This window comes from Neomonachus schauinslandi, chromosome 3 (assembly GCF_002201575.2).
Source record: "Neomonachus schauinslandi chromosome 3, ASM220157v2, whole genome shotgun sequence".
Lineage (NCBI taxonomy): Eukaryota > Metazoa > Chordata > Mammalia > Carnivora > Phocidae > Neomonachus > Neomonachus schauinslandi.
In genome coordinates this window covers 168,207,093-168,230,586 of record NC_058405.1, presented here as the reverse complement: position 1 = coordinate 168,230,586, position 23,494 = coordinate 168,207,093, and the positions used below count along the sequence as shown (strand labels likewise).

Below are 23,494 nucleotides of genomic sequence, written 5' to 3'. Positions count from 1 at the left end.
TGCAAGAAGACATCAGCATGTCTCTTGTCTTGTACAATAAGTCATGCCACTGAGCATACTTGCACAGTAAATGATTTTGTATAATAGATGGCATTACGTGCCTAAGTACCCATGAGCAGGTGTTAAAATTGGAAGCATGTAAAGTATTCTTTTTGGTAGGACATAAGAAGTTGCCAATAGCAAACTCTTCAGGTTGAATGGGGATTAGGTTTCATAGGATAATTTTCTTTTAGTTCTAAGTCTCACATCAAAATAGTGAAATAGACAGGTGCTTGATTGAACCTCACCAGTCCCAGAATTTCCTGAAACCTCCTCCTTATTACTTTTTCTTCTTTACGCCACTGTTCTTCATTAGCCACCTCAATCTTTAAATTTTAAAATATATATATTTTATTGATTTCCTGATGTCTTGTATCACCAACTTGCAATGTCTGACTGCTTTTGGATTAACAATTATAGAGAGACTCTTGTGAATGGATGCTCCCTGCCTAATACATAGCTCTGTCCAATGTTTGCTTGTTGCTGACTCCCAAATTCACAATTTATGATTATAAGCCTAATAAAATGAATTATCTTCCGCTGTACTTACTATACCTCATTTATCTTAGCTGTGTTTAATGTGAACTGTCATAATTGTTGAACAATATTGACATACAGCTTTTGGGGAGAAATGGTCAGGGGAAGAAGTTCCAGAAAGTAGTCAAAGAAAAGAGGAACCGAAGACAATATGATGTTTAAAAGGGAGAACCAAAAGTCAACTTTAAGTAGGTAATATCATTATTTAAAATAACTAAATGTAGGATAACCTAGGTGGCTCAGTTGGTTAAGCGTCTGCCTTCTACTCAGGTCATGATCCCAGGGTCCTGGGATTGAGCCCTGTGTCAGGCTCCCTGCTCAGTGGGGAGTCTGCTTCTCCCTCTCCCTCTGCCTGCCACTCTGCCTGCTTGTGCTCCCTCTCTCTCTCTGTCAAATAAATAAAATAAAAAATCTTTAAAAAATAGCTAAATGTATAAATATAGTGCATCTTTTAAGAAAACAGCATTTTTAATCAAAATATTCTCAATTTTCTTTGATTTGGTGGTAGACTACTTAACATTTTTTTGCATGCTTACTATTTTCAGCACCAAATCCAAATTAGTTTTTTTGTAAAATTCTTTTATGTTTAAGATGAGTTTTAAATTTTACTTTTTAAATGACATTTAAACATATTTGTATATTATTATTGCTTATTAACATTCTGCATATTAGAAAGTGATTGTATATTATAAACATAAATATGCAAAGTGAGTTAGTTCTATTTAAATTTATTATGCTCAAATTTATATCACTTTTATTATTGGATAAGTTTCTCCATATAATTTTCTTTGACATGCACCTACTTTATTATTGTGGACTTTTGATATTTGTTCATCAGAGTGTCTTTATTGTGCTCTCAGTATTGAACTGTGATTTACTAAAATCCCTATAAATAGACACATGAGTTTTAATGTTATCACAAGCTGATTTGAGATGGAGAGTAATCTAGAAATTAAATTTTATTTTCCTAAACTAATTCCTAATAATTCAACCACAGTAAATTTTAAAATTCATTGTCCAAATAATCATAGACAACCAAAGGAAATTTTACATCTCACTTTTACATTGAAAAGATGCAATAGTGACATCCCTGTTTGTAGTTTTGAAAATGCTCTCCAGCTCTCTAGGGGAAGATTGGCCGCTCACTGAAGTCTTAGGAACTAAACCACATCAGTACCAGAGAAAAGAGCATCCACTTTTCTTTCTCCATTGTGTTTTGTTTTTCACACTTCAGGGACCTGACAACTGCACAAAGTGCTCCCATTTTAAGGATGGCCCGAACTGTGTGGAAAAATGTCCAGACGGCTTACAGGGGGCAAACAGTTTCATTTTCAAGTATGCTGATCAGGATCGGGAGTGCCACCCATGCCATCCAAACTGCACCCAAGGGTAAGCATCCTTGCTGGCCAAGGACTCCATCACACAAGCATCTTTACCCTTGACACAGTCTACTGAATATATATTATTGTCATATAAAACTCTATTCATCTTTATATTAACATGTTGACTTAAAGAGAAATACTTTCTAAGAAAGCGGTTTATGCAATCAAATGTATACCCTCTCAGATATTTCTGTTAAAAATTTACCTAAAAGTATTCTATTGACACCTTTATGAAGCTGGTGGCAGGTATACTTTGTATGGCGTGTAGAAATTCTTCCAAATTTTACTTGATATTGAAGATACCTTAGAAAAGACAAGATAGTCATCAGACTTTTGAGGTTTGTGCTTAATAAATCTTTAACAGGAGTTTTCTGTTTATGTTTCTTTGTTCTTACAACCAGCTGAAGGCTAAATACTGCCTTGAATTACTCCTTCAACAAAATATAAGCAAAATGGTGACGACAGGAAAAAAAAAGAAAAAGTGTGGGGGGGGGAGAATTTAGTGATATGTATATCAATAAAATCACAAATGCATTTTGTGAAAGTAATTTTATGGCAGGTTAACCTATAACTTAGAATTTCTTTGACCAGTATAGGACAACTTGAAGATGGGTAGGTACATAGTTTTCTATTGTTTCAAAAGGATGCATTATAAAATGAATAATAATTAGATTACCTTTGATACTGATAACAGTTGAAAAACAAAGACATATTACAGAAAGAAGAAAAGCACTGAACTGAAAGAAATAATGTCACTCATCTAACAAATCCCAACACTTAATTTTTAAAAAGAGAGCAAATCTATTTTAGTAAGGGCTTTTCTTTTTCTTTCCTCCAGAACGTGACTAATTTCAGACTTGAGAACAATTTAACACACTCTATCCTTCTGTCTGTACATCCTCTTCTCCCTGATGAGTGCCCACACACATGTGTACACATCCACATACAAATACAGATACTTGTTGTCTGTATATATCTGGCAGGAAAGTATGAGATTCCATAAAGAGATTTTCTGCCAGATTAAGAGCTAGCTGCTAGGGGATATTGAAGAAGTTAAGCAAGCAACATCATTTTCTGCCAAGAGGACATCAATTTGCAGATGCTGCTACAATTTCCTGCAGGTCAAGAAATCAGCTTAAGTCACTCTGTGAAGTGGCAGATCCTGAAAAGGTAAAGTAATATTCTGCCATTCAAATTCAAATGCAGCCTGGAAGAGCTAATGCCAACTTGTTGGGTTACACATAAGCACATAGACGGAGGATACTGAAATAGTCGCATAGACACTTTGCTTCAAGGAAACTAGAAGGAATGAACTTCTCCCCTTGCAAGTTTTTGGCACACTTGGGTTAAGAATATTTCATGAAGAAACAACTGGTACCCCTGGAGCAGAAGAGTCAGCAACAGAAAGAGAAAACTTTGCCTGCTAAAATAATCATCCACAGGAGGGTTTTATTGTTTTGCAGCTAAAATTAAACCAGTAAATTATTCAATATAATGTTGATGTCAACAGCTGTTGCCATTCAAAATGAGACCTTTTGCTATTTTCGCAAATCTAATTACAAGGAAGCCATTAGGGAAATGAAAGTGAGATCACAGAGCCATAGTCTGGGTGTGTGGCTGGTGTGTCTTCCTCTTAGCCCTTTTAAATCATGATTATGTAATAAAAGAAAATATATATAGTGAGGGGAAGTAGAAGTAGGGACAATGAAGAGATCAATTTACCACAGCAACAAAATCCAGATGTCAGCTAAAAAGGGAGGATGAAGGTATAAAGGGAACAAATCCTACCAGATTATTTAGGAACTCCAAGTAAATAGAAAAATGTCTCTAAATCAACTGTTGCAGAATGATGGTGAGACAGAATTTGAATGTTGTATTCCCTGGCATCTTCCAAGGTAAATGGATTCTGGGATGACTGATTTAGTCCTGAAGGATTTTTGTATTTGTTTTCATTTAGCCTCCCACCATCCTTTTCCTAATATCCTCCATATTGTCCAGGTTCACTCACTTCATGAAAGTTTTGTGGTCCCAACCCCAGAATTCCTAAATTCCTGAATCCAACTCTACACTACTGCTGTGCACCACTGTGCCTTGAGATCCTTTAGTGAAGCAATGAAGTGCTCTGTGCAGTTAATCCCTTCTCTTCAAATTGCACGTAGAGATAGGATCTTTCCCTAGAAAGAGAACAGGGACAATGGAGACAATGAGATGAATGACTATTTTTATTCCTAAACACGTGTACTAATTGACCTATGGGTGAGTGTGAGCTCACCACGCCAACTCAACTTTGGAAAACAGATTGTCTTTTATATGTCGATATTATGTCAGCTAGGTAATTCAAGAACCAAGTTAATGGAAATAGTCTTTCAAGACACATTTTTTTTTAGAAGGAAAGTTCTTACTTTGAATACTGTTGAATGATTTTCTGAAAATAAAATTATGTGTGTAATATCTTAAAAGCACTTTTATTACTCTGAAAGTACATTAAATATATTGGCTCTAATAAGTTCTTTGGATACTTTTAAAATAGGTTATCCATTTAGTACCTATCAGGAGATTCTCAATATCCCTAAAGAGGTGGTGGTTGGGGGGGGGGGGGGGGGGGGTGGAAGGTCGGTTAACATTGTCTCTTCTTGCCTTGACTAGAGGACTTTTATTTTGGCAGCCTTTTCTCATTTCATTCATTCTTCGACTTGGTTATATTGAACACCTACTGTGCATCAGATACAGTGATAGCTAAGTTCAGAAATGAGTAAGACACAGCTCTTGACCACTAGTGAGTCATGGTTCAGTGAGTTTTCACTCTTACAATTCATATCTTTCCATTGGAGACCCTTCCCCATATTTTGAAATGATGAGCAAGCATTTATTTATTTATTCATTTTTTAATGATGAGCAAGCATTTAAAACTTAGGAATGATCTTCGTGGGGCACCTGGGTGGCTCGGTCGGTTAAGCGGCTGCCTTTGGCTTGGGTCATGATCCCAGGGTCCTGGGATTGACCCCCACATCGGGCTCCCTGCTCAGGGGAGAGCCCACTTCTCCCTCACCCTCTGCCTGCCACCCTGCCTACTTGTGCTCTCTCCCAATCAAACAAATAAATAAAATCTTAAAAAAAAAAGGAATGATCTGCATATTTGCAATTAGCAAGATAGAAATTTTTAAAAAAGACTTGTGAACTAAATTTAGTAGGTAATTAAATTACTATAATGGCAATTACTATGGTTTCTACACTAACATTATTGAGTCCATGATAAATACCAATTTAATTTTGGTTTTGGACTGGGATATTTATTTTTCATAAGGCATCTTTGAAAATTTTCATTGACTATTTCTGCTAATATTAGAATCATGGTTTCATATCATTAAATTCCCTATATGCCTTAATCTCTCTTATCAACCCTTTTTATATTTTTTAATTTATATAGTGAAAATTTTTTCACTGATAGAAGGAAAGAGCTGCTTGTGAAATTATTGACTATACTCTTTTAATTGAAATTTTAAAATATTCCTCCATTTCACAATTTGAAGGAGATTTTGTTAAAATATCTCAACTATGTTAGATATATGGGTACATCAAAATGCTTATAAATCAGTAAGTAGTGGCAAATGTTCAACACATCTTGGTGTTCAGAATTCCAGATATTTTTATTGACATGTTATAGTTTCTGATCTTCTATAAAGTTTTTACTTTTTACCATTAATTTGTAGAGAGTTGCATTATTCCTTATCCTTTTTTGATCTCATATTTGGGATTTTGACTCTTTAAAAGTTTAATGTTTCCATTATTCTGTGATCTTGCTGAATCAATATAAATTGCAAGTACTATTTAATAAAGCTATAAATAAAGTCCAAAGAGTTGAAATAGAGTACACATCTTTAAATACGCAGCAACTTGTATTTAGAAAAGATGGGGCCGCTTCAATCATACCCTTATTCTTTGTTATCCATTTTTTCTTTCATCTTCACCTTGTAAATATGTTTAAATCTCAAATATCCTATACAATCCACTCAACAAACTTTCTTGACCCTACATCCTGCCCCCTAGGTACTCACCTCCCAATTCCCTTGCCTCTATTCTTGTATTTCCAATTTGCTTCTCGACTCACAGCAACCGAAATTCTGGTGACCTCAACAATGACAACTAAAACGCTCTCAGTAGTTCTTATTTGATGAGACCTCTCTTTGCATTTGACATTGACAATTAACCCATTTCCTGAAGGTCTCTCCTGATTTGGCCCCCACGATGCTGCAATTACCCGATTTTACTCAATTACATTTTCTCATGCTTCTGGCATAGGAGCTTATCTTAGGTCACTTACTGGCTATTGGAGTTCCGTGGATTTCAGTCTCAGGCTCCACTTTTCTCACTTTATAGATCCTTCTTCAGCTATCTTATCCACTTATTATTTCAACTTTTCCCATATGCTATTTCAAAATTGATCATCATTCTGGTATCTTCACGCCCCTCCCACCACAGACCCCCCCTTTCCTGCTGGCAAGGAACATTTCTTACCCAAATGTAGGACAACCACACTAGATACATAAAGCTGAAATTATCAACCCCTCCTCCTCCAACACATGCAAAAGGAAAGGTGTCCCTCCTCTTACATTCTCTCACTGATGGTACTACTATTCTCATAGAAGGACATTTGACATGTTTAATTCCTCTGACCCTTCCTCTTCCGTCATCAAATCAGCCATCAGCTTCTCTTTTACCCTCCATACCTTTCAAGGTATTTCTTGAATCTGGCCCTGCCTCTAACCTAGTTGCCATTTCCAAAGTTTAATCCTTTTTTCATCTCTTAAATAGACCAAAACAGTCTCTGTGCCAGAGAAATCTACCTGGATCCCACCTGACTAGCCTTCACAGGGCAGAGGTCCATGTAAAACACAAATGTAGCAAATCCATTACTTCTTTAAAACCTGCAGTGGTTCTCCATTAAATTTGCTTCTAAGCAAATAGCCTTCAAATTCTGACTGCTGTCTAATGATCTCACTTCTTTTCCCTCTCCCTGTCACCTCATGTTTTGCTCCCTGACTATTCAGAATTATGTGTACTCTACATTTCCTCAGGTCTATGCTTTTATTCCTGTTGTTCCTTACCCCTTAGAAATCACTGCTACTCCAACCCTGGATCTCAGCACCCTGAACTTCAGCTTCCTGTCTTCTCCATTAGGATTACCATGAATTTTTGAAGCCAAGCATCCCTCTGCTATGCTCCCTTAAGCCACTCTTTCATGTCTCTTATTATATTTATCACATTATACAATATACATCTGGTTATGCATCTGTCTCTTTCATTAAATTGTGAGCTCATTAAGAGTAGACAAAGTGTCTAATTCATCTTTTTTTTTCCCCTCCAGCTCCTAGAAGAGTAGCAACACTTAGTAGGCATGCAAACAATTTTTTAAATGGATAAATAAAGATCTTTCATTATTCATACTTTCCCCTCAAGTTGAATTTCACTTTCAAATATTTTTTATCTTTCAAAGGTTATTATAAAGACACAGATTGCAAACTAATCATAGCTTTTCGGTTTATTTCTACTTGGAAATAAGTAGATTATTAATTTTACAAAATGGCAATACTGTATAAAAAAGCATTTTGAAGAAGATATAATTGGAACCTAGAAAAAATAAGTTCTTCAGAATAAAATAAAAAGAAAACAATATAAGACAATTTGGAAACATTTTTAGTAGTTACTTTTTCCATTTTAAGAAATGGTTTTGGTTATGGATTATAAAACCAATTCAGTGCTATGTGCTATATATTTTTATTTTTATTTCTTATTTGCTTTTTTAAAAGACTTTTTTCATGATGGGTGTTCCCCATGTTTCTGTATATTAAATTTTTTCTGGCCTGTTCAAAACCAATCCTCAAAAAGAAAACATCTTTTTACTTAGTAGTAATGTTATAACAGATACTGGTGAAGCAAGGAAACAGTGACTTAATTATTATTATATTAGTTCACCAATGTTGAGAGTTATCTAAAGATATAATGGGCAGTCTGGCCTTATACATGAGCACCTTATTACTTCATTATATGGTGATTTTTAACTTCAGCTTCTTTTTCAGTTTTAGAAATTAGAGTTTGGGGAAAAAAATGTGATCAGCGGAGTTAGACAGTTCTATAAATCATAGCCGTAGAGGGAATCTTGATAATGCACTGGAGCTATATGTGTTTGATGAGAGAGAAGGGAAAGAAATACAATTCAAATACATTGGAAGATGGGAGAAGCAATATTTCCATAATACTTCAAAATGCAATTCTAGGGACTATACACCAGGATTTTGTGTACTTATATGATTCCACTTAAATATTGATCTCAGTGAATTATTTACTTACCTGGTTCTTAGTGCATTCATTTCCTTGGAAAGTATTTATTTATTTGCTATTGTTCCAGTTAAATATGATGGCAGTTTAAAAACCTATTTCTGTTTGCCGTTATGACCCTGCTCTTTTAAAAGAGAGTGTCAAGATAAACTGCATTATGGTGAATCCAGTTAATTTGCTTTTTAAATGAATTCATGTTTACAGATAAGTATGCTTTAAAAACAGTCACAACCAAGGAATGGAATAATGTGATTATGTAAAGTATCCATAAGAATAGCATTAAAATGTTAACTCATTTTCTGCCGTAATCAATTTTTAATGAGTATTAACATCAGGTTATTATATTATATTGAATAGCTCATGTTTCCTTTTTTAAATTGATTTTAGTTTTTACTTAAGTTTTTTTTTAAAGATTTTATTTATTTGACAGAGAGAGACACAGCGAGAGAGGGAACACAAGCAGGGGGAGTAGAAGAGGGAGAAGCAGGCCTCCCACTGAGCAGGGAGCCCGATGTGGGGCTCAATCCGAGGACCCCAGGATCATGACCTGAGCCGAAGGCAGACGCTTAACGACTGAGCCACCCAGGCGCCCCTGTTTTTACTTAAGTTTAAGTCCTTTTAGAAGAAACTGTATACATGAAACCAATTAAAGCCTTTGAAATATCAAGTTATTCAGCAAGACATATACTCATGAATGATGCAAGTGAATTGAAAGCATTAGAAGTGAGTTATATGGGTTTGGAAGTTATCCACAGAAACAGGGTACAATTTCCTATACTGTGAACATGTTTCTTTGCATTCCACTAGGGTGGAATTTGCAACTTATTTCTCTGTATCCATCAAGCAATAATCTTCTCACTGGCTTAAGTTCAGAGTGTCCCAAAATTGTCTAAAAACTATGATTAAGAATTTGAAACAATTGTGTTTATCTTACTGATTCTTTTTTAAAAAATGACTAATTTTTTCTTTCCTTGTATTTTTTAAATTTGGATCTTCTGCAGGTGCATAGGCTCAAGTATTGAAGACTGCATCGGCCTGATGGATAGGTACTTGGTGTGCTTGCTTCCCATGTTCTTCCTCCAAGGCTCCTTGCGTGAGCACTGGTGCATGTGTGTGCATGCCACTGTGAATGGAGAATGATGCTTTCTGTTCTGTAATTGCCTGCAGGTGTAGCGGTCCCGCTAGTCATGACTGCATTTATTATCCTTGGACGGGCCATTCCACTTTACCACAACATGCTAGGTAACATCTACCATGTTTCCATTTTGTCACTCAAATCCTTTCCAAATTATCATGGATAAAAAATACTAACCAGCTGGGTGAAATTTATAATATGTTAAATTAGGGAGTTACAAAACAGGCATATAAGACTACTTTTCAAGCCACATTCCTTATCTCTTTTTTCTCTATCCATTATAATTTTAGAATGCAAATTAGTAGTGTCACTGAATTTTAACTTTGTACAATTTAAACAGGATTTTGATTTATTAATCTAGAACTTTAATGGAATATTTTTATTAATTTTGTAGATTATTGCAAAAAGAAATATTTTTAAGAGAGGAATTTGCAAAAGTTGATCTATTTTTGTAAGATGTTTCTTGTTGAATTTGATTTATTTTCTGATTTTATATTATTTTGAGCTGGTTGGTATATTCTCTAGGCATCAGAATTACCGTAGACTAAAGGCACTATAGAAAATACTTTGTGCAGGTAAAAGTACAAGTTGGAATTAAAAAAAAAAACACACAAAATACATCACTCAGATTCATACAAAAACCTATGCGTGAATAGTGGCTTTATGCAAAATCACCAACCTGGGAACTACTCACATGCTCTTCAATTGTGATATATCCATACGTTGTAATGCTACTGTGCGATAGAAAGGAAGAAACTAATGACATATGCAAAACGTGGATGGATCTCAAATGCATTATGCTAAGTGAAAGAAACTAGACTTAAAAGAATACATACCATATGATTCCATTCGTATGCATTCTGGAAAAGCCAAACTATAGGGACAGGAAATCGGCCAGTGTCTCCAGCAGCAATGTTACAAAGTATGCCTGGCACTGGCATACGTAGTGTGAAAGTATACAAAATATAGGTATAAAGCACAGTGAATTTCTCTAAATGAAACATTCATGTAGCCATCAGCCAGATCAAGAAACAGAATAGTGCCAGAGACAGAAACACCCTTGTGCCCCATTCCAAGGGTAACCATTGTCCTAAATGCTAACACCAGTTTGCCTATTTTTGCACTTTATATAAATTGAATCATACATATGTATTCTTTGTATCTGGCCTCTTGCTAAATTATAATAATGAGGTTCATCTGTGTCATTAAATTTAGTCATTTTTTTTCATTTATATGATATTTTGCCTTTAAAATTTTTTAGAACAATCAAATAAGTGGTATGTCTTATTGACAGGTTGTTTAATTAAATTCTTTTTTAAAAGGATGCTGTAGAAGTAAATGATTTATACAACAGTGGCACTTTGGCACTTGGGATCAATTCAGACTAGTTAACACAGTTATTTAGAGCAAGGTTTAAATTATGGAAAACAGCAAAAGAGAGAAAGAGAAAGAGAGAGTACCTAAGGCCCAAAGTTCAGTTTTATAAACTAAGATCCATTTTAGATTGTTCCTATATTTATGAAATAATTTTCCTCCATGAGACTTTGGTTGAGTCACTGTGATATCATTCTGAAGAGTGTCTCCACATTTGATTCAATGACTTTCTTATAATTATTCCAGCCAACTAATGAGAGGCAATATAATGTGGTGATTAAATGTGCTGTCTTTGGAATCAGATTTTCTAGGTTCAAAGCGAGGCTCTATCATTTTTTAGATGTGTAACCTTGGGTAAGTTCCTTCAATTATCTGAGCCTTACTTTCTTCATGTATAAAATAGGAATCTTAATATAGTTTATAAATTGGTTGTGAAGATTGATTGAGTCCATACAATAGGGCCGTGCTCCGATAAATCACCCAGTAACTGTTGTGATTTATTATTTTGCTATATAACAAGGATTTTAAATGTTGGGGATGGAGGAAACATAACTCCCAAAGGGAGGGGGAAAATCTCTCAAGGTCACTCAGGGAAGTTTCATGTGAACTTCTACCCCTTATGGCGGGTCCCTTGATGGAAAGGAGGGTATTTCTTCACCCTAAGAATCACTGCCCTAATGAGGGCCACTGGTATGGATGGCAGCATGTCACAGGCGAGGCATACGCAGAGACAGAGAAAGAGTTAATACTTAACATAGTGGTAGTTCACTAGTGATTTTCTTTTTTTTTTTTTTTTAAGATTTTATTTATTTATTTGACAGAGAGAGAGAGAGCAAGAGCAGGAACACAAGCAGGGGGAGTGGGAGAGGGAGAAGCAAGCCTCCTGCCGAGCAGGGAGCCCGATGTGGGACTCGATCCCAGGACACTGGGATCATGACCTGAGCCGAAGGCAGACGCTTAACGACTGAGCCACCCAGGCACCCCACTAGTGATTTTCAATGCTCAAAATCATAGTGTATCTTATTATAGATTGAATATTTCCAACACTTAAACAAAAGTAGTTTGGGAATTTTCAATCCTATTACTTGCCTGGGTTCTCAGGCCATTCTCTATAGTCTCAGACTAACACCTAATTCAGATTAGCTTTGTCATAAATAGGTAACCATGTCCGGTAACAGAGTATAGATAGTACAATTCAGCCCATCATTCCTATGAAAAATCACCTGTAGGCCTTTGTGCAGGTAAAGAGCAGAAGTTTTTGAATTTGAAAGCCTGGGTACAAGTATTTGCACTACTGTGTTTCTTATCTGTATAAAATGGGGATGATAATGGTAATTTTTAAAAATGGAAATTCTTATACCTCCTAAGATTGGTATGAGAATTAAATGTACAGGAGCTATTCTCTAGTATATATGTTCATCGGTGGTAGTCACGTGTCTAGTTGAAATATTGGAAACATAATCTTTTTGAAAATCTCATGATTTTTTACTGGTATTTTATGTATCAGTAGGGCATAAATCCAATAGTTTTAGTGACTACAAAAGTGACGTATCAAAATTTCTCAGGTTTTAAGCATTTAAATTTTATATCACACCTTCTATGTATAATGATTTCAAAAAATTGGTAGTAGGGAGCTAATTGTTCCTTTTAGAAACTCTGGATATCTTTAATTAATAACTCTTTTGAACTTAAATTTAAAGTAGTGTGACTCTCTCCTTCAGTTGTGTTGACTTGTCAGAATTACTTGACTTGTCACAGGCTGTTTATAAGGCAGTTTGGAATTTACATGAAAGATTTAGCTTGGACACCTTGGAAAAGTGTTTATGAGCATGGGGTATTTTGTCATGGATTGGATGAGAAGTGAAAGTAACAAGTAACTTTTTTTTTCAGGTTCTTATTATTGCAGTAAATGCTTAGCTCTCTGAAAAGTGGTAGGTACACATTGAATTGAAAGGAGGGGACTAGTCTAGTAATATTTCAGTTCATTTTCTGTCTTTAACTTCTGTGATAGTTTTTTTAAGCTTCTGCCTTATTTGATTAAAGTAAATCTTACATAATAAGGGGATAAAACACACAGGTGAAAATAACTGTTTTAAGTTTCGTGAACCATGTTTTAACTGGGAGATTACCCAAATGCCTAGTTTTCTTTTAGTCACAGAAAATTGCATTGAGCATGTCAATGTGGCCATTTCGAAATATTTAGAATTCATACTCCCTACTGCCCCATTATGTTGTATTCTGTTTCCTAAACCAGCAGGAAAAAAGATTGAAGATTTAAATGAAAACAGGTGAAATGTTTCCAATCTTGATCGACTTTCATTTTCTAAGCAGTGTTATTCTTTCCCAAGCCTGCAATTTGTGAATTGGTTTTCCACACTCCATTTACCTTACAGGCTGCTGCTGGAATTTCTTCCAGGAAGATTGGATAGGATGGAAAAGAATTTTTTTTCCTGTAGTCTCCTAGAATATGAAAATAATACTTGAATTTCAGAACTTCTCCATACTTTCCTTATCTGAATTAAATGCCTTAAAAATAGCATTTACCTTTGATGTTCTCCCTTTTCTATCAAGAATCTTATGAAGAAATATGTTTGGCAAGTTTTAATTTATTATTCTTTTTTATGTTATTTATTTGAGCTTGCACACAAGCTATTTTCATATAGATTGTGATAGAACAAAGTATTCTATTCTGTTCTATTTTAGTTTCTTTGTCAAATATATATCCAAAGCTTTCTATAATCTTAGTCTCTCCTCCATCAGGGCCCACATTTGTTCATCTCAATAAGCAAAGGCTCTGTTGGCAAAGCATTTCTTCATATTAGTCCGCAATCCAAAATGTAAACTAGTAATTCTGTTTTGAATTTGTGACGGAAATTATTAAAACTACTGGATAACTCTTCAAAAATTTTTATCTGGCTATTTGCTCCAATTCAATTATTCTAGATGCTTTACAATATGAAATAAGGTAACTGAAATCAGTTTAATTCTCTAAGTCTCATATGGTCAGATATCTGAAACATTTTATATTCCTGTCACATTTTAATGCCTGTATCACACTTTTACTTTATGGTATAGTGGTTATTACCTAAGAGGTCACATAACAGTTTATCCTTTAACAGTGTGACCCATGTGTGATATATGAGAGAGATGATATGATATTCTTGGCACCGCTTTCACAAATGGAACAATCTTTTTTGTTTGTTTTGCCCTCAAGGAACTAGTTCATAACTTATGTCCATATCAAATGGTCAAAACAACCCATAGATGGTTTCCCTAGATGAGTGGCAGTTGTGTTATGATCCTTAAGTCCAATAAATAAAAGTACTCAGGCTTTTTATTATAAGTCTATCCTCAGTCCACCACATTCTGATATTAAATTTACTTTTGAATTTAAGAGAGCTCAAAGAGGTGAAGGAGAGTGTGTGAGGTTCTTCATTTCCAGCTGATTTGTGTCCAAGTTTCCAGTACATATAAAATACCAAAAATTATCAAAGAATTACAAGACAAGAGCAAAACTGTTCAGTAGTTGTTAATTACTGTTCATATAGTTGCGTGTGGTTGCTTTAAATAAAACTGTTTAGTGGCATAAGGTTGCATGAGTGGCTTTGTTTTGATATCAAAATGTCCACACATTGTTACAAAAGCTTTTATGGATCCTAGATAGGCATTAATATTATACTCAAACCCGCTAACTGTAAAAATGTGACCAGAAAAAATCACATTTATGGTTGAAAGTCAAAAGAGACTTTTAAGAGCATTGACTTTAGGACTGTAATAAAAAAATCTAAAGATAGCACTATTGAACTGTAAGATGCTGATTATGCTAGTTAAGGGTCAGATCAAAAATTCAGTGGGTTGAGTGATCCATTATGAATACTTTTTTCACTCTTTCCTATGAGCATCTTTCTATGGTGTAGAAATTACAATATTTTGTAATTATTAATTTCTGATTTCTAAAGATGTCAGGACTGCTTCTCCTCTATGATCTCAAAGCATCTTAAAGTTCATTGAAATTCATTACTGACAATCCAGTGGTTTTACTTTTTTTATTAAAAATGAAAGCAATGAGTGAAATATATTCCTGAAGCCTCCGCCCCTTTCTTTAGACAGATATTTATAGTTTTAAAAGTACTTTGCATGTGCTATTCCAAGATTGGGCCCTGGCATTATTTTCTTATAAAATACAATTTAGGGGTATAAGTATGTTATCAGTACTACTCAGGACTTTTAATTGGGATTTTAGTACACAGGAAGTGTTAAATTCTATTTCATAACATCTCACATCTAACAAAAACCTTTTCAACTAAGAGCCATCTAAATTGCAACCAACTAAAAATATAAACCCTTTGCAAACATTTCTGTAGGTAGTACATATAGTGACGTTTTGACAATATGCAAAGGAAGTGAAAAAGTAGCAGATATGGCAAAATGAACAATATAATTCCCAATAAAGAGAAATTACCTCATTCTTCCAAAGAACTAAGAACTAAATATATTAAACAACAAGTTTTATATATCTATATCTATATCTATCTATCTATCATCTATCTATCGATGTAAAAAGATAGCATCTGACTTGGCCCCCTACTAACATCTGACACAAAAGTTATCAGTAAATTATTGAGAGTCCTCAAATAATGCCTTCCCATCTATATAGCCAAATACTATTGATTGAATGAATTTGGAATTGTATTGTGCAAATTCTCTTAAAATTGCATTTTGTAGCCAATATTTCTATTAAAATATTGTTTCAATATTTGTGTCACAAAGGAACAACACTTAAGCAGAAAGATTCTTTAATTGTAAGTCGAAGTTTCTATTTTTATGCCTGACATATATATATTCAGAAAAGAATTAAAATTATCCCCCCATATAACTTAGGTATACATTGTATTAGACCCTAAGTATCTTTTGTTTTTTCATATTTCCTATTTAACTAAAGGAATCTAATTAACCGGGACCCCCTTCTGTGATGTGGTTACATAAAATGATGTGTAGATATTAACTCAAATTGCTCTCTTCATGTTTTTTTTCTTATTACCTCAACACATTCCCCACCTAATCATTCTTTCATAAACATACAATTATTTTTCCATACTATGTTGTAGGCAGGAGCTCATTAACAGAGAGCACTTTGATTTACCAACGAAATTCCTCACAGTGATTTCATTCTCCTCTACCATCCACCCTCAAACTCAAAGTGGTATAATTTCATTGCAATTTCATAGTAACTCAGTACTAAAGAATGAATGATAAGGAAAGGAAAACCCACCTCTAATAAACTCTGAATGCTTGTAGCCATTGCAATTTTTATGGCTTTCTGTTAGATTGCCCAGAGTAAAGCATTCCATATGCTTGAGTCATTTATGGAATAATTATAGTTCCTTTTAGTAGAGTAAAAATAAAACAGCAATAACAAAAACCTCTTACCATAAAAAGTTTACTTGTTGAAGTGAAAAAGAATTTTTTTTCTATGAACAAAGAAAATTCTTTTTCCGAAGCCTCTTCATTCTTGAACTTCTGGATTCCACATCCCAAAGTTCGAGTCCCAAGTTCAAATCCCAGAGTGGATAACACAATTGTTCTATGCACCAAGAAAGAAAGGACCAATGGGAAAACCAAAGCACCAAACCAAACCAAAACCAGTTCTTGTTTCTTTCACAGAATAGTGTTGCTTTTTCTAAAATCTTCTCAGATTTAGAGCTTGTTTTTGCCATTCTTTAAAGGAAAAATCCTAATACATATCTATTAGGTGCGCTACATTATCACATCTAATTTTCATGATAAGCATATAAAAATAGTTATTACCATTATCATTTTACAAATGAGGAAACAGGTTCAGAGTAATTAAGCAATTTACCAAAGATCACTTAGCTAGTAAGTGGCAGGGCAAAGATTTGAGCTTCAGTGTGTCTGATTGATTCTAAGAACATTTCTTTCTTTCTACTAGGCTGGTTCCCAAATGGAAGAACAGTTAACAGCTATTCCTACAATGAGGATGATTTAATATCTTATAGCCTACTTAAACAATTTTACTCATTATCTTTCTTTTAGTCCCAACTTTTACCTATTAGGCCTTCCTCCAATGTATAGGATTTATATTGCTTGTCCTCACATAGTATATTTTAGTTTAATACATCTGACATTGCTTGGTCATGATAGAGCAATGCTTCCCATGACCTAAGGATATAAGCCTGTGTAATGGTAACATAATATAAATATATACTTTTTATATTATTAATACAACAGTGACCAATCTAAGACATTTATGAATAAATATAGGCTCAATTTTTAGAAATCCTTACTAAAGTGACAGTTACTTGTAATTCTGGAGAGATCTGTTAAAACTACTGTGGTTCCATATGAGACCTACTTCCATCAGACCTGACACTAATTCCGTAATGCTGTTGCCCCCAGACTCACCTACTAAAGATGGAAATAAGAATCAAAATTTCATGGACACTCAGCAGTAAAATAACAGATAATATAGTGCTGGGCTTTATCAGGCTTTTCCTTCAGATTTTCCTCCCTAGTTCATACTGTAGGATGTGTGGGATGAGGCAGAGTTGATTGGGAGTAGCAATGAGTTCAGATGGTGGAGTATGAGTCCCAGATTGTGTATCACTGGGTTCTGTTTGACGAGGTGAAAAATGATTTCTGCTAAATTTTTTCCCACTGTTGATACAATCAAACTTACCGAATTTACTTGTTTCTTAAAAGGATAAAGCAAAAAAGAAACCCCACTCTTTCATATATGCTACTCAACAATAACCAGCCAGTAAACATTCATTGTATTTACTGTATGTTAGGAACTGAGGAGAGAATGGAGAGAAAATTAACATAATCCCTAATATCATGAAATTTACAGTAGAGTAGAAGAGAAAAAAATAGTTTATAATCATATATTTACTATGAAGAAAATTATAAGTGGGTTGGATTGTATGGTTGTGATAAGGAAAACTGTAAACAATGACATGTGGGTTTTTGACCTGAGTAACTGGGTGAAAGGTGATGTTATAAACTAAAATGAAGACTCAGAAGGAAGTAGAAAAATACTTTATGAGGAAAGTAAAAAAAAAAAATATGTTGGGGCTATAATATGCTTGAGACGTTTATTTGATATCTGAGTGAAAATTTTGCATGGGCAGATAATTACAATACTCTGCAGCTCAAGAGTGGGGTCTGAGTCATCAGTCATATTTAAATCCATAACACTGGATGAAATTCCACAAGGACAAAATGTAGATGGATAAGAAAACTGAGCTATGAGCCTTAGGATATTCCATTATTTAAAGAGCAAAAGAGAGGAGAAAATATATAGCAAAGGAGATTGAGACAGAGGGATTAGGGGTAGAAGGAAAGCCAAAAAAAAAAAAAAAAAAAAAAGAAAGAAAAGAAAAGCATGCCAGAAGCCAAGTGAACAAAATATTCCTAGACAGAGGGGAGTGAGATGCTACAAAGGAAGATTATGAAATCAAGAGAAAGTGGTTTTTTTGTTTGTTTTACTTAAGTTGGAAAACATTGTAACATATTTATAAACTGGTGGGAATGATTCAAAAGAAAGAAGAAAGTTATATTTCAGAAGATAATGAACAACTGCAGACAAAATTTTCTTTATTTATCAGAAGGGATGGAATCCAGTACTAAAGTGAAGAAGTTGGTCATAGAAAGAAGCAGAGATTGTACATGCATTAAAGGATTCAGAGTATATAGGGAAATATGCAGGTAGCTAGTGGATTTGATGGTGAGAAGATGAGGCAATTCACAACTTATCCTCTTTTTAAATGAAATATCAGATGATGTCATCATCTTAGACTAGAGTATGGGAGGCAATATTGGGAATTTTAGGAAAGAGATTTGATAGCCTATCAAAAGTAGAAGTACATCATCCTGGAAGTACAGTAATGCTAGCAGTGCTGAAGGTCCACTGAAGATTTCTAGTTATAAATTAGAATGATTCCAGTTAGCATTGGTATGCTTAATTCAGCTATGTTATGATTGTTCAGATGTAGGCATGGATACTTGGAAATTTGGGTTCACCCAGGATTGAAGTTTTGCCAGGTAAGCACTTAAAACAGAGGTAGAGACCATTGAGTTAAGGCTATATGAAGAAGAAATGATAACAGCAAAGGGTTATAAAAACTAAGTTGAATAATGGGAGAAATTGGTTTATAAGGGAGGCTGATGTACAATGAAAACACGGTAAGGTCAATGGCTGCAGATCCAGTCCCATCACACACAGTTGAATTAGGGATACCAATGTAGGCACACTGAAAAGAGATAAGATGCTAGTCTGAAAGTAGGGTACTTGAAATAAAGATTCTGGAAGTGATAAAGTTACTGATATATATATATACTGATATATGTATATATATATATATCGCTAGTAGAATGAATGGGAATAAGTGACTGAGACTATTGGAAGTGAATAATCAGGGAATTGGGAAGCCAGGAAGTTGGATAAAGTTGGATAATGGGGAGAAGTGGGAAGTGGGAAGATTTTGGGATGATTTTGACAGATCCAAATGATGTTAAATGGGAAATTTAATGTACAGATGTGGAAGTCTCTCCATATATAGACATGGAGTCAAAGTGAATAAAAATTATGGAAATACAGAGTCAAGTGTTTATATCTTTTGGGACGTCTACATGTGAAGGAAAGGAGAGAGACAGGGAAATAGTTGGAGAGGGAATATTATCAAGAGAAAGATACTTGAAGATGGATGAAATTTGAGTCTGTTTTGGAAGACTCTGTAGAGAGTGGAAGGTTGGAGATACAGGAGAGAGAAATCATCAGTCATAGCACTTTCCTGAAAAAGCTAGAATTAAGGACAAAGGAAATGTGAAAGGATTAGTTGGTGATCAAAACTCTTGCCACCATTTTATTAGGAGAGAATAAATAGAAGACAGAAAGATGCAGATAGATAGACAAAGGCGAGGGAGTTTCTGTTTTAATGTTCTATATTTCTGAAATTGTAAAGTCATCTTGCCAAGAAAGAGGAGGATATGTTTTAGCGTGTGTGCATGTGTGAAGGGAGTGATGGTTTGAAATATTAAATTCAAATATAAACTGTGCTAATATTTTGCATTTAAAATATTCTGTTACTAATTCTCAAATCATCAATAATTTGCAATGTGTTCCTTTACATGTGTTCAGCGGAAGGTCACCCTATTTTATTTTTTGCATGGAAAATAACAAGTTGTGGTTTGCTGTCAGAGACTCTGGACTCATTAAATTAGAAGACTGTTAAAAATTTAATCAGAATCTAACAGCATCCTGTATATGTTCTGAGAAATTAACAGATTTCAGTATCTGTAGTGATAATTGCAGTATGCTGATATATAACAATTACTCCAAATTACATCATTACTACAAACATGATCAATTTTTTGTGTGTGTGCAATTGTGCAGGTACAGAATATTAATATATCAGGAAATCATACTGAAATATTTTTCTATTTAATTTTTTTTTGAAATGCTCTTAAGTAAGGAATTATGATGAATAGTCCCTTACATAAAATATCTTTGGGTCTGATTGTACTGATGTAACTTAAATTTTTCCTCAAGCAATGATTCTTGTTTTAGCAGTTTGTTCTATATGCCTCTCTTTTAAATCTAAAACAAGTAAAGGTAGAATTCACCATCCTGTTGGTTAAAACTCGCCAGCTATAATTTAGGTATTTCTTTTTCTTTTTTTCTTCTTCCTGTTTTTCTTTAAGATTAATTATTGTCTTCAATACATTTTAAAATGCAATTTTAAAATTATAAAACACATTCTCAGTGTATTAGGTGTAGATGTATGTGTGTATATATGTATGTTTATCCTTCCATACCTTTATCCATATACTAATGCATATATACAATAATAAAGGTTTTGTTTGTTCACAGATATGGGAACAGTATCCATACATTACTCAGCAGGTTACTTGACTCACAATGAAACATTATGGACAGCTTTCCAGATCAATAGCTGTAACTCCTTCTTTTTATGGTTGCATTATTTTCCCTAGCATTGATTTACCACCAATCCTGTATTTAAAGATACGCTATTCCTAATTTTATGATTTTTACAAATTAGAAAATAACATGTATGTGTGAATATCTGGCATTACAAAAAGTGTATTTAGCTTGGTATCAACTAAAATACATGGAAATATTCAATTTTATCGTTCAAATTTGCTAATCATGGTTCAAAAAAGTCAAATAGGCAACACATTAAAAATTATAAACTAAACATTTGAGTTAGAAAACATTTGAGTTACAGTCTCATTTTATTTACATTTATTTATTTTATATACATATATAATATTTTTAAGATTTATTTATTTATTTATTTGAGAGAGAGAGAATGAGAGAGAGCAAGCACATGAGAGGGGGGAGGGTCAGAGGGAGAAGCAGACTCCCTGCCGAGCAGGGTGCCCGATGCGGGACTCGATCCAGGGACTCCAGGATCATGACCTGAGCTGAAGGCAGTTGCTTAACCAACTGAGCCACCCAGGAGCCCCATATACATATATAATTTTATAGCAAATCATTTTTATACCTATCTAAAATCAGATGAGTTCCATTAAAGTATGGCTGAAAGTCTTTGCCCAAAAGTTGCCAAGGACTGCATGATTTAAGATGAAATATCTTCTGATAAGTTTATTGTTTTCTTTATGGTGCCATCAATCATGGTATAGAGAGGACTTGATAGATAAGGAAGTTTAACCTTCTTTCAAAGTTTGTTGATTTCCTAATTGGTTTTAAGTAATCCAAGATGGACGGATACACATATATAGATCTTTAATATTTCAACAATTCAGTAGGATGACATTGATCCTATATAGTTTTGAAATAATTAATAAAACTAGCAATAACTTAGTAAGTCATAGTAATGCTTAAACCTTTTTCATAAAATACTAAGACTGTATTTGTTCAAAGGGTTTCTCCCTTTTTTTCTCTCTCTCTCACTTTCTCCCTCTCCCTTGGTCTTTTTTTTTTTTTTAAAGATTTTATTTATTTATTTGAGACAGAGAGAATGAGATACAGAGAGCATGAGAGGGAGGAGGGTCAGAGGGAGAAGCAGACTCCCTGCCGAGCAGGGAGCCCGATGCGGGACTCGATCCAGGGACTCCAGGATCATGACCTGAGCCGAAGGCAGTCGCTTAACCAACTGAGCCACCCAGGCGCCCAGCCCTCTCCCTTGGTCTTGCTCTACTTTAGTTACTATCATTACTTGATAATAATGAATACCTGGCATGGATTTTACAACTTGGTGCATGTTGCATACCATCTTAAATTTACAGCTGTGTTCTTTAGATTGTTTTGTTTGTTTGTTTTTGATGGTTTTGCCAATATCTACAGTATTAATATACTTAGCAGTCCTAAAATGTTCTCAAGAAGAGATGATAGTGTTCTCCAACAACCAACTCAGTGTCAGAGAGTGAAGTTAGGGACTATTTACTGCTATCTCTTGTTCTCTCTTCTTGCCCTAAGAAAAACTGAAATTTTGCATTAACTTGGATGGCATGATTATAAGTACAGGAAAGCCATTTGCCTAGGTAGTATCCCAGATGGAAAAATAAAGATGTTTAGTTTGTAGAAGATGGAAGTTTGTAGAAATGCATCAGTCAGGAATTTAAAAGGAATAATATGTCTAATCCATACTACTTTTAGATTATTGCCATAATAACTATTTATAAAACAAAGAGATTTCAAAATATCCTCTCCTAGATGTCCAAAGCAATACATACCATCAGATATGAGCTACTGATAATAGTATACATAATTAAATAATAGTAAAATAAACAACAGATTAAAAAATTAATATCCTAGCTAGGAAGAGAATCTGGCTCATGTAGTTGTGTATGTTTATTTGTTTTCCGCAGTAGTAATGATTTCTTTTACATTTAAATGAAATGGTTTCGGGCAAACTGTAAGATTGCTTTGCCATTATTTCATTATTGTTTGAATTGACCTAGATTTACATATATACGTATGTACCTATATGTGTGTATATGTGTGTGTATATATGTGTTTGTGTGTGTGTATATTATATGTATGTAATCTGGTGGCTCTAAATCTGTATCCAGAACATCTGCAAAATCATAAAATCTTCTAAGCAATGGCTTTAGAAAAAAAATGGGTTTCCACATAATTAAAATGTGTTCTAATTAGAGATTGGGCATTATATAAGTTTAAATAGGAGTTATATTGCTAAACACTGTTATTAGATGCTTTAAAACACATTTTTGTGAACTCAGTCACAACAAAACTCCCCTTAGACTATAAAAGCAAACCATTCTATGCTAAAAACATTAAAGCGGGATGCAATGACCAAAAGTTTTTACAAAGAGGATTTGTCTTTTCTCCAAGTCTTCTGCAGAGTATTTTCAAAGAGAGAGACAGAAGCAGCCTCACCCTCTCATTTTTCCCCTTGGAATACTTCCAATCCACTATGGACCCAGAAATTAGAGAAATTGGATATTAGTGTTTTGCCAAGTTAAATGCTAATTAAGAACTCTGTTTTCTTCGTGTTCTCTTTATTGACCTTCCCGTATAATAGTTGTTTGAGGTTTGCAAGTTAGGAAAAACATTTTACCACTTTTGAACTTTATCATTACTAGAAAACAGATGACATTGAACATGCTGTGCTGTTCATTATAACACATTTCAGAACTACATTTCAGAGGAAGCTTTATAAGCTTC

At 34.3% G+C, this 23,494-nt stretch overlaps 1 protein-coding gene across 1 annotated transcript in view; it reads left to right on the top strand.

Moving 5' to 3' along the window:
• The window catches only part of ERBB4 (erb-b2 receptor tyrosine kinase 4), a 674,126-nt gene that overhangs the window by 431,763 nt on the left and 218,869 nt on the right, over positions 1 to 23,494 (top strand). Inside the window, exons 15-16 of the mRNA XM_021702992.1 lie at positions 1,811 to 1,965; positions 9,296 to 9,340. Coding sequence (XP_021558667.1) covers positions 1,811 to 1,965; positions 9,296 to 9,340 — 200 coding nt within the window. The remainder of the gene's footprint in view (positions 1 to 1,810; positions 1,966 to 9,295; positions 9,341 to 23,494) is intronic.